Source organism: Zea mays, chromosome 6 (genome assembly GCF_902167145.1).
Source record: "Zea mays cultivar B73 chromosome 6, Zm-B73-REFERENCE-NAM-5.0, whole genome shotgun sequence".
NCBI classification, from domain to species: domain Eukaryota; kingdom Viridiplantae; phylum Streptophyta; class Magnoliopsida; order Poales; family Poaceae; genus Zea; species Zea mays.
Window position 1 is genome coordinate 8,885,630 of NC_050101.1, and position 12,324 is coordinate 8,897,953.

At 46.3% G+C, this 12,324-nt stretch overlaps 1 protein-coding gene across 1 annotated transcript; it reads right to left on the bottom strand.

Moving 5' to 3' along the window:
- Nucleotides 1-503: 503 nt before the first annotated feature.
- LOC100216679 (EMBRYO DEFECTIVE 140) lies at nucleotides 504-8,502 on the bottom strand. Its single transcript, NM_001359478.1, has 16 exons — nucleotides 8,310-8,502; nucleotides 7,772-7,905; nucleotides 7,574-7,631; nucleotides 6,993-7,481; nucleotides 5,907-6,041; nucleotides 5,689-5,814; nucleotides 5,478-5,522; nucleotides 5,113-5,202; nucleotides 4,897-5,036; nucleotides 4,699-4,822; nucleotides 4,424-4,498; nucleotides 3,544-3,939; nucleotides 3,376-3,468; nucleotides 2,154-2,304; nucleotides 1,286-1,525; nucleotides 504-764 (listed from the first exon to the last, which is right to left on the bottom strand). The coding sequence occupies exons 1-15, from the start codon at nucleotides 8,460-8,462 to the stop codon at nucleotides 1,299-1,301; spliced, it is 2,436 nt and encodes an 811-aa protein (NP_001346407.1). The 5' UTR covers nucleotides 8,463-8,502; the 3' UTR covers nucleotides 504-764; nucleotides 1,286-1,298.
- Between the last annotated feature and the right edge of the window lie 3,822 nt (nucleotides 8,503-12,324).

The following is a 12,324-nucleotide window of genomic DNA, read 5'->3' on the forward strand; positions in this document are numbered from 1 at the left end:
CGCTCGCCCACGCGCTCGACCCATCTGGGCTGGGGCACGCAGCACACTCACTCGTCGGCTTAGGGACCCCGGTCTCGAAACGTGTATATATATATATATATATATATATATATATATATATATATATATATATATATATATATATATATATATATATATATATATATATATATAATATGTGCTCACTAATATATATAACAGTAGTTCACTTGTTTTGCACCCTTTCTATTTGACGCTGACCCATCAATCGAAAAGGTTCAAAATCCCTTCTTAAGGGACCATAGGATCTATTTAAAACGTGTATGCAAAGTGTCGTTGGGCTGCCGCTCTGAAAAGATGTTAGCCTCTCAACATATGCAGTTGCAAGGTCCAAAAGGTCCCAACGTACAATCAAATAAATCTGCATCTCCAATCAAGCCGCGTAGAGTAGATTACACATTTTTGAGATGCAGTGATGTTTCACCAGCAATGCGTACGTATGGTTCAAAAAGAAAGTGAGCACATATTATAAGGTCAGTGTTTTCTTTTCACATGGGCAGGGTTTTTCTGCTCGAACGCAACGTCCCGTTTTCACCTTCACCACCCTGCAATTCGGCATGGCTTGTATAATCTCCCTAGCAGAAAGAAATATTCATGTCTACATCGGGGTAAGACATAACGGTTGTAGATCCCCAGTTCAAGCTGCTACTACAGGTCCATCATTCTAACATAGAGATGAAGGCACCACAAATCTTGGCACTGGATTGGGGCATGGAGATCCACACCTGCACACGATGCGAGTGGCTGAGTTAACTTCGATCCAAGAAATCGTGTACTACTACAGCATGATTATGCATGTCAGAACCTTAAATTTTACAGCTGATTAAAAGTAAACATAACGGCCGGATCTCCTGTTGTATGCCAGGCTAAGTACCCCCAAACATATTTAACCGCGATAAGTGAGAAGTAACTCGGTGAAAAAAAAGAGTTAAGGACTAGTTTGGAAACTCCATTTTTCCAAGGGAAAATGAACTAATTTTCCTTGGAAAAATGTGGTTTAAAGCCTAGTTTGACAACTCCATTTTCCCACTGAATTCTCATTTTTTTCAAGAGAAAAATGAAGTAATTTCTCTTGAGAAAATGGAAATCCCTTACAAAAATAGGGTTGCCAAACTAGCCCTAAACGAGCAATTTAGCATTTTAGCTACAGACTGTATCATGAAATGGCGAATAATTTTCATTTGACAAGCACGAGGCAACAATTGCAGCGTTAGATGAAAATGACCTGTAAAGGTACCAAACTAACCTGCCAACTGATATCACTTCTTTAGTAACAGATTTCGGAACTCCTCATTTGATTTCAACTCCCCTGCAACATCTGGTTTCTTCTCATCCTTGTTTGTCCATCCAAGAGGTTTAACCAGAGCTCGTGGTGCAAAAAGGGTATTCTTCCCTATGGTTTTTGCATCACCCTTGGGTACTTCATTGTCTGGTCCACTGGATCCTGTTGCTTTTGCATCATCACCACCACTCGGAGGTAAATTATCTGCAGAAAGGATAAAGGAATATGTTGCAAAAATTCAAATAAGTAGAGAACCTGAAGCTATGTACATGTAGGCTGTAGCCCAGACCCATACCATCAGTGAAAATATAATACATGCAGAAGTGGTGCAGGTCTTCTAGTCGGATGCATGTCTGTGGTTAACTAGTATTTTTTATATATGTTTTCAAAACTTTCGCATATAGCTTATGGAGCCTAACTGATGGTTTCCATCCAATATTTTACCTAATAGTTTCAGTGCAAAGGAGTAAAATATCAAGTATTTTACCTAATAGTTTCAGTGCACAGGAGTAAAATATCAAGTATTTTACCTAATAGTTTCAGTGCACAGGAGTAAAATATCAAGTGCTCCATCTGTTAATGAGCTGGCACTAATATTCACTCCAGGGACAAATATAGCAGTTCTGAAGTTCTTAATCTTTTTTTTTTTTGTCTTACAAAGTACTATCTCCATTTTCTTTTATTTGACGCTGGTTAGTTCAATTTTATACTAAGAAACGTCAAATATAAAAAATCGAAGGTAGTAATTGCTTTGCTTTAGGTTCATCCATTCATGCAATTTTGAAAATACAAAAAATGTCAGAATTCTGGTCTTCACGGGCAAAGAACATACCCTGGCTTGTTTGACCTGCTTCACGGCTCTTCTTACCCTTGCTTGGATCTGATCGCGCGATACTCACTTTCTTTCCAAGCAGCTTCTGCTTGTTTTTCTTAATAGCTGCCTCAAGATGCTTGTTGTCTAAAAAGTCCACATAGGCCAACCCCTGTAAAAATAATAAGGGAAGACAAATCAACAGAAAGTGTAATTTAAATTCTTCAGTAACACCCTTAAAACACAATGACTCAGATTTTCTGCACTTAAAAGCAATACCCATGACCATAAACAAAAAGCAACATGGTGATAATGATAGCACCAACAGCGTGGCACTTTAAAATGCGCTGATCACAACCTCACATGGACCATTTTAAAAAAAACACATGTAGAGATGAGATAGCCCCCAAGCATTTTGCTAAGACATTTTCACGCAGATTGAAAAAAAAAACCAAGCATGTGTCCCTGTTTCACCCATACACAACGAGGCCACAGCACATGAGAGAACGCCCACAACTGGGTTGGACCTTAAACCTGTCTTCAGCATGGCAGGAAAGGGGAATTTTTTAAACCCAACCCGAACTTCGCTCCGATGGGGAGTCAAACCGAAGACCTAAGAAGTAAGGAGTGCTACTAGAGCCACCTAACCAATTCGGCTAGAGGCCCTTTTCGCTATTCGAAGAAAAATTCTCGCACATTTGGGAAAATACATCAACAAAATGGTGAAAACATAAAGGTCCAATAGAGTCAATTTCCATGAACACTTATGGGCAACCTGACTTTGCAATTTGGATCTAGGAATCAAAAGAGCATATAGTGGGTTTCTCAGCAAGCAGTAGCCCCATGTCTTCACCCATCATCGACAGACTAGGGGTGCTTCTCGGGTCGGTCCTCTGGTAATGTAGGTACCTGAGCGTTGGAGCGGTGGAAAATCACAAAAGCTGGAGAAGGATGAAAACTGAGTTTTTCAGGCAGACCAGGAGGGGTAAGATGCATTCAAATCTCTACTTTGATAAACCATGTGTTCTTCAACCTAATATTGTAGTGCCAGCATAAGAAATACAAAAAAACAGAGCATCCAGTGAACTAATCGTGGATCAAAAATAATTGACTAGTGCCTTATCTTATACTGTAACCTGCAAAGACGCACTTTACAGGTTTCAACAAACAAGCAAAGCATATTGCGCTATGGGACACTAGAGGCAAAAAGGAAAAAGAAGGAAGAATTAAGTGTAACATATACCCTTGATTTTTTGGTGAATCTGTCCCTCAGCAATCTTATTGCTGTGGCACCACCAATATCAGAGAAGAATCGCCTGAGATCATCCTCATTTGCCTGGAGAGAGAGCGGTGAGTTAGTTTTATTGAATTTTAAGAGGTAAGTGCATCTAAGAAACAGAAAATGGCATACTTTCAAGTCAATATTTGACACAAAAACTGTACAGTTGTCATTATAAAAGGATGGCTTTGGTTCATTTGAACTTGATTTCCCTGTTCGGCTGTCACTGTCCACTTTCATCTCGATAGATGCCATGACCTTCTCCCTGCTGGCCCCTCCGACTTCTACATCAGTAACAGCACCACTGTGCCCACTTTGCACATTTGATCCTTGGTCATCTGATGGCATGGTACTTTTTGGTGGATTCTCTTTTCTTTTCTTAGCAGGGGGCTGCTGTTTATTGTTACTTGGTTTTCTTTTCTGAGAGGAATCATTTGCATTAGAATTATCATTGAGGTTAGGGTAAGCCTCAACTTTAGCCTCCTCTTGAGACTTGAATGTCATAAGCTCCTTTAGCCGAGGGGTAACCTGGTCAAATAGAAGGATAATAAGGTAGAGGACGATAGCTGACACAATAAGTTGATAACCCATGCTATCATCAAATGTAGAGAGTTTAGTTAGAAACACTTTAAACAGTTAAACAGATGTCAACTTATCATGAACTCTAATCCCTCAAAGGTTCGATAACAAAGCCAAGGAGCCAACAGCTGACGGTTGCACATAGAATTTAGTCATATGAAAATCTAAATGATGTCAAAGCTTTCATGATTAATCAAACTTTGTGGAAGGAACCAGGAATTTTCAGAAAATTATGTTCCCATGGTTATTAATCAATAATTGGTACGCCACATTTTATGAATTGCACTTTTTTATCAAGTGCACCAAAATAAGTGATTCATGAGTAGATGACAAACTGAAGAAACATTCACTCACATGCTGAAGGACGATGCAGGGCACATCAAGCCAGTTTGAACCCAGATAAGCCAAGTGAACAAAAGGGACAGAAGAATACCTTCTTTACAGCAAGATCATAATCATCCAAGGTGCCATTCTCCTCTTCAAATCTTATCCATGAGTAGCATATCTCCTAGCAAGTTTCAGATCATTGCGTTAAAAAACAAATGAGAATTGTCGTGTCAAAACATCAATACTTAAGCTACTATTTAAGAGTCTCGTTCATAGGCACCATCAGGAGTTCATAGGCATGTATCTACACAACACAGAAACTCAGGTAGTGTCAATGCAGGTAACCATACATATCCACATTTTTGTTTGAGGAGAGATTACCTCTGATCCAGACCCAGCAAATCTTTTGCTATAACAACGCTTATAAAGGGATCTCGCCTCATGTACATGGTCCATTTTTATCTCCATTAAAATGTACTGCTCCCAAACTTCAAAAACAGACCCACTGGAAGAATAATTGAAGATTTAACGATGTCAGGTAAAAGAACAACAGAAGAACTTGCAGAGTAAAAACTAAACCTTTTCTTGATCGCGTTTTCCCAAACTCCACGAGCTGCAGAAAGATCTTTGCCGAGACTAAGCTCTAGTTTGGCCCAATAAGCATATAAGCGCAGTAACTCCTTGGTACTCAGTTGAGATGAGAGAAATTCTGCAGCATCCTGATATTATATCTCATTATTAATTATAGTAAGAACTAAGAAATTTGTAGATGATGAGGTGATAGGAATAATGTACCGTTAATGTCTGCCTAATCAGTTGAAAATCCAAGCCATCAGAAATCCTCCGTCTTAAACCATGAACTCGAGTAAGATAAATATTGAAATACTGCAATTGTTCAGACATCCAAATAAAGATAAATGAGAAACACTTCCCACCAGAACAGTTAACAAGCAACAGACATTGGAGAGAATAAATTCTTGATGAGTTATCTGTTTTTATGTAGAAAGTTTTTTCTCATACATGCAAGAGAGCTGCATATCATTTCATTATAAGAAGAAAAGTCCGAAAACACGGAAGAAATCTCCAACACTCACACACACAAACACCCACAGCACTCTAGAAGACTAGAACAAAAATAAATCATGCACATTCTTGCTTACCTCTTGTATGGTTGAAAAGGTACATTGTATTGCCCGTTCAAATACCTAAAAGAACATGCAAGCACATACATTTAGCTCCCAATCATAAATAAAAGGAACAGATGAAGATAAATAAAGATCTTATAAAACTACAAAAAGGTATATATAACAAAAGAAATGCAGTGAACACATTAGATATTCATGATATAAAGTGTAGTTATACAGAACTTACATGCTGCAGCTCTTCTTCAGAAGCACGAATACGCTCCAAAGACAACAAATAATGGACCCATAACTCACCAACCCATGTACAATTTCTTGTGGCTCTGTAATAAACACTTCTGACTACAGAAGGCACCTGCACAAAAAAGCATCTCTTGATGCTATGAAGAGAGAAAAAAACATCATGATTGAATCTACATTTATTGCCAGAGAAATTTTTAAAAGGACCTTCAGGGTTCTATCCAGGTAACTTGTATATCCCATCCATATATCACTTGAAACAGGAAGCTCTGAAACAGCTCGCTCATACAGAACTTGAACACGAGCAGGGTCACCAGAAGCCTCCTCAAATTTGATGTACTTCTGTTTCATCCACAAAAAACGACACTGAGATTACTAATGATATGGCAATGAATTTGTAAACAAAAGCGCTTGAAAAAAAACTCAGGTGGTAGGGGAAAGACCACCCCCAAGTTATTATATTAAGAAGCTCAATTGGAGCCCCGACCGAGAAAGGTCACAGAAGCTGCCCCCTCTCCCCCCATGCATCATGAGGGTCCGCCCCTATAGGCCAGATCTTTACATGTGCTTTGAGCCTTCCCGACCCCTACACGAGGATCCGACCCTCATAGGTCAGTCCATCTCGTGTGCACACAACCACGGAACCAGCGAGTGACCTTTTTTAACCTCAGCCTGAAAAACACTCGCACTGGAATTCAAAATCAGGACCTGAGGAGTGCTACTCAGACAACCTAACCAGCTCAGAACCTAAGGAGCGCTTGAAAAAAGAGTAAGCACCATATGAAACTTAAGCTTAGTAAGGTCACAAGGAACCTAACAACTCACATTGTGTTATTCACAACACAAAGGGCAAGCTCAATTCCCTTTGGTTTCCAAATAAAATTTTCCTGAAAAATATTTATCGAGCAGGGCCACGGATCAAAGCATAAACAACTGGAATAAAGAAACCATCAAACCAAATTTCAGAGGACGGAATTGAAGAATACAATGTTTTTCCGGCAAGATCATCAAATGAAATTGTAAGTCTAGAAAGCGAAACAAACCACAAAAATAGAAATTGGGTAAAAAGGAAAATTCAAAGCAAACAAATCTTTCGGCGCATATGTAAATTTTCACCACAGATTTGAGACAGTAGAACTGCTCAGTCTCAGACAGACCTGATTTAAAAAAAACATCAAATGAAATGGCACATTAATAGGCGTGTGTTTCAAATATCAAGTAATCAGTACCAGAATGAACTGTAAACAAGGTTTAAGTTATGCAATGACAGATCAAAAAAATTGTTCAGCATACCATAAATTGCTGCAGTTTGTCACCTTCAAATGTGCCTGCATTGCTTAGTTGATCCTCGTATTGCTTCCTTTCATTGTACATATCATTGGCCTTTTTGTAAGCAGATACAACATTTGAGGGGACACCATCAAAATCTGCACCAGGATCATTTGCATTCCCCTGCTCAGCCTCCCAGCTCTTATACTCAGCAAGTGTAGATTCCATATCAGCCAAAGGAACAGATAACTGGCGGTGGAATAGCATGCGTATACGCTGAACTTGCTTTTCCCTCTCCTCATCATTGGCATCAGCGATGGTGATCAAAATGGCCATCTCATATTCTCTATAGGCTGCCCATAGCTTGCTGCCCTCAGTAACATGGAGCCCACCTGCGGTAATAGCACTTTCAAACAAATTTCTCATCTTGGAGAGGCCAGAAGGTGTACACTGAGACACTGAATGATCATGCTCTTCAACATAATCAAGGTAATCCCGCCATAACTTGATGGACTGCAATGTCAGAGTCACCACAATAAGTTAGTACCCCACAACCCACATGCTCAATAGTTTAACTACAATATCACAATAACAATCCAACATACCAGGTATTCCTGCACCCCATGCCCGTAGATCTTTTCAATGTCACCAAAAGATTCCTCACTGTGACAACACGAACAAGACAGGAAAAAACACAGAATGAAACTTAATTTCCCGCAAGATTGCAGAGCAGTGTTTTGTGCACAGACTGCACACGATACATGTATTTCATGAAGGCGTAAAGTTAGAAAACAATCACAGACCTCGAGCTCAATGAGATCTCGTCCTTGGCCCACTCCTGCCACATCTTCGGGGTTAGAGGAAAGTACTTGTTCATCTCTTCCCTTGCCACGCGAAGCTTCTCAATGTTGCCTGCCTTCCTCAGGCACTGGATATACTGCAACAACAATCACAGAACGCTCACCAGCAGCAAGCTAACAGTATGATACGCTTATCAAATCTTAATTGATACTTTAACAGTGAACACTCCATCTCCATGCAAAGCAAGCAACGGCTACTAACATGGGGAAGCATTCTAGTCACTCACGACTAGGCAGATGATTCAGTGATAAGATTCCACGTTGTATTGTATGTCTGAAATGGAGCTCACCCGCACCAAAATCAACATCCTAAAGTCCCAGTTAGACTAACAAGTAGGATGTAAGAGAACGCCATTACTCCAACCCTAGTGAAGCTACCAGCAAATGCCCTAACCAACAGTAGTGGCGAAACCCACTCAAAAACCCTAGCGCGCCTTGGTAGACAGAGAGGGGGGAGAGCGCTGGGGAGGGCGAAGGGTACCTGCACGTGGGTCTCGTAGTCCAGTGGCTGCTCCTGTAGGGTTTTCTCTAGGGCCTGGATGCGGAGCTCGGCGGCGGCAGTGGCGGCTTCGTCGTCGGAGTCGGAGTCGGACGAGTCCGAGTGGGAGCCCGACGGCACGGCGGCATCGGGCATCTCCGCGTCGTCCCCGCCTCCTCCACCTGCTGGCGCAGGCGCGGCCGCCGCCTCCGGCAGCTCCTCTTCCGTCGCCATGTCTCTCGTGCGTGCCCGTGTGCCAATTTGCGCAACTGTGCAATCTCAGGTGGAGGTCGATTCGTTTTCCCCATTTCTAGAATTTTCGGACAAGGGCGTCTCAGGAATTCGATTTCTTTTCAAAAGGAACCTTGTCCGTTTGACCTGGAAAATGTGTCCGTAGCTTGCTTGATAGTATACGGTTTTTTTAAAAGGAAATTTGGATCCATATCATTAAAAGATCACCACTTTGGATCCATACCATTACTATCTCACTTACATGTGGGTACACATGAGTCAATGACATGTGAGGTCCATGGTATATATCTAAAGTTTGGATCTTTTAATGGTATAGATCCAATTGTTTCTTTTTTAAAAGACAAAAAAATTAGAATGATTTTTATGGGCTTGAGCAAGGATACCTGAAATGAAAATTTTGAGGGAGTAAAATTTTCTTGTTATTCAAAATACAAAGTGTAGAATCTCTACTACTTATTAAAGAAGTAAGGGGTAGACTGTCATTCCGTGTTCTGTTTCATTTCTCATTCCCTCCCTCACCAATCTCATTTCCATTTCTCATTCCCTCCCCACCAATCTCATTCCCATTTTTATTCGCACGTATATCTCACGCCTAGCTAAAATTAAATTAAAAAACACAAATGGCTCCAAGGGGATTCGAACCCGTGACCCCTCAAGTAAATGTGCTCGTAGCTACCACTACACCACACATATTGTCGGTGTTTCGAGACCGGGGGGTCCCTGGGCCGACGAGTGAAATGTCGCCGCATGTCCCAGCCCAGATGGGTCGGCGCGAGACAGAGCGCGAAGGGGGGAAGAAAGGGCAGCCGGAGCGAGAGAGGGAGGTGGAAATCCCGCGGCCTTCGTGTTCTTGTCCCGCGCCCAGGTCGGGTGCGCTTGCAGTAGGGGGTTACAAGCGTCCACGCGGGAGAGGGAGCGAGCGGCCTCACGTGAGCGCCTGTCCCGTCCTCTTCCCCGTGCGACCAACCCTCTGTAAGAGGGCCCTGGTCCTTCCTTTTATAGGCATAAGGAGAGGATCCAGGTGTACAATGGGGGTGTAGCAGAGTGCTAACGTGTCTAGCGGAGGAGAGCTAGCGCCCTAAGTACATGCCATCGTGGCAGCCAGAGAGGTTTTGGCACCCGGTTCGTGTGGTGTCGTGGCCGTCGGAGGAGCGCTGAAGCCTGGCGGAAGGACAGCTGTCGGGGCTGTTGAGTCCTTGCTGACGTCATCTTGCTTCCGTAAGGGGGCTGAGAGCCGCCATCGTCATAGAGCGTGCGGGGCGTTATCATTACTTGTCTGGCAGAGCGAGCCAGATGGGACGCCGGTCTTGTTTCCCGTAGCCTGAGTCAGCTTGGGGTAGGGTAATGATGGCGCCTCCTATTGACGTGGCCGGTCCGCGCCCTAGGTTGGGCGATGTGGAGGCTCCTCTGAGGTCGAGGTCGAGTCTGTCTTCCGTGGTCGAGGTCGAGTCCGAGCCCATGGGTCGGGCGAGGCGGAGACCGCCGGCTGAGGTCAGGGCTGAGTCCGAGCCCCTGGGTCGGGCGGAGCGGAGTTCGCCGTCTTCCGGGACTGAGCCCGAGCCCGAGCCCTGGGTCGGGCGGAGCGGAGTTCGCCGTCTTCCGGGACTGAGCCCGAGTCCGAGCCCTGGGTCGGGCGGAGCGGAGTTCGCCGTCTTCCGGGACTGAGCCCGAGTCCGAGCCCTGGGTTGGGCGGAGCGGAGTTCGCCGTCTTCCGGGACTAAGCCCGAGTCCGAGCCCTGGGTCGGGCGGAGCGGAGTTTCCTATGGTGCCTGAGGTCGGGCCTGACTGCCTGTCAGCCTCACTCTGTCGAGCGGCGCAGCAGTCGGAGCGGCGCAGGCGGCGCTGTCCTTTTGTCAGGCCGGTCAGTGGAGCGGCGAAGTGACTGCGGTCACTTCGGCTTTGTCGACTGGAGGACGCGCGTCAGGATAAAGGTGTCAGGCCACCTTTGCATTAAATGCCTCTGCGATTTGGTCGGTTGGCGTGGCTATTCGGCCAGGGTTGCTTCTTGGCGAAGACTGGGCCTCGGGCGAGCCGGAAGTATGTTCGTCGCTGGAGGGGGCCTCGGGCGAGACGGAGATCCTCCGGGGTCGGCTGCCCTCGCCCGAGGCTAGGCTCGGGCAAGGCATGATCGAGTCCGTCGAATGGACCGGTCCCTGACTTAGTCACACCCATCAGGCCTTTGCAGCTTTGTGCTGATGGGGGTTACCAGCTGAGAATTAGGAGTCTTGAGGGTACCTCTAATTATGGTCCCCGACAGTAGCCCCCGAGCCTCGAAGGGAGTGTTAACACTCGCTTGGAGGCTTTTGTCGCACTTTTTTGCAAGGGGACCAGCCTTTCTCGGTTGCGTTTTGTTCCGGTGGGTGCGCGCGAGCGCACCCGCCGGGTGTAGCCCCCGAGGCCTCAGAGGAGTGGTTTGGCTCCTCCGAGGTCTTAATGCCTCGCGCAATGCTTCGGCTGGTCTGGTCGTTCCCTCATGCGAGCTGGCCGTAGCCCGGGTGCACAGTCGGGTTCCAAGTTCTCGGGCTGGTATGTTGACGCTGTCAACGGTTTGGCCGGAGCCGAGTTTGCGAGAGCAGCCCCCGAGCCTCTGCACAGGGCGAGAGGATGGTCAGGGATAGACTCGACTTTTTTACATATGCCCCTGCGTCGCCTTTCCGCAAGGGGGAGGGGGAGAGCGCCATGTTGCCCTCGGAGGGCGCCGAACATGGTGTCTCCGGTGAGCTGCTGGCGGGTAATCCGAGTGGACGCCCGTGCCCCATTTGCTAGGGGTCGGCTAGAGGCCCAGAGGCGCGCCCAAAAGTACCTGCGGGTGATTTGTCGGACCCGGTCCCCTGTCGACGGGGTCCGAGGGCTCGATGCCTCCCTCTGATGGGATTCCATTATAAGATCGTTCCCGCTGGTCTCGGAAATGTCCTAGGGTACCTCAGGAGCGTAGCCCGAGCCTTGGTTATGTATCGAACGTACCCATGGTCATCCCTCGCTCTGTGTCTGAGGTGGCTGTGAACCCTTCGAGGGCCAACCTACGAACCCCTGATCAGTAGTGGGCGCGGAGCCCGAGTGGCCTGAGGCAGCCGTTGAACCCTTCCAAGGGGCCGGCCTTCGAACCTCTAACCAGTAGTGGGTGTGGAGCCCACGCGCTCTGAGGCGGCTGTCGAAACCCTGCGAGGGGCCAGCCTTCGAACCCCTGATTAGTCGGGAGGCTCGGAGCCTGTTTCCTTCACGGAGAAGGATCCTTTTCGGGGTATCCCCCTTTCCCAGTCCCTGTTGTAAGAGAGAGAAAGAGGAAAAGGAAAAAGGATACGAAATCGAACGACGCGGCGTACCTTTTTTGACGCGATCATTATGGCGAAGGCGAAGCGTCGCTTGCTTCTCCTGCCAGAGGCGCCGCCTGTCCCGCCGCGGAGTTAATGCGACGGGGCGAGTGGTTCGCGGGGTGGCCGTTGCGCGTGCGCGAGCCGTTCGAGGAACGGAACACGGGTGCGTCGTCTTCACGCCGTGAGAGTGGGTTCTCTCGCTGCCCCCGGATGGGACGTAAGCTTGGCTGACGACGTGACCGCTGCTCCTGCCTGCCTGCCACCGCCATTACTGCCGGCCCATTTTTGGCCGTATTGACCGTCGCGCCAGGCTGGCGATGCTGGGTCGTGCGCTGGGTCGCCTCGAGTCGCGGTACTGGTTCCGCAGTCGAGGAGGCGCGGTAGTGGTGCGAGTGGCGGTGCAGTTGCTTGCACGTAGCGACCGGCGCACCGGTTGCATGACGCGTGGGCGT

Excerpts from the sequence above, each read along its gene's own strand:
- LOC100216679 (NM_001359478.1), bottom strand. The coding sequence starts at position 8,462 with ATGCCCGATGCCGCCGTGCCGTCGGGCTCCCACTCGGACTCGTCCGAC. Across the intron at positions 7,632-7,771 it reads GAGATCTCATTGAGCTCGAG|TGAGGAATCTTTTGGTGACA; the intron begins GTCTGTGATTGT and ends GTGTTGTCACAG. Across the intron at positions 7,482-7,573 it reads ATGGGGTGCAGGAATACCTG|TCCATCAAGTTATGGCGGGA; the intron begins GTATGTTGGATT and ends CTGACATTGCAG.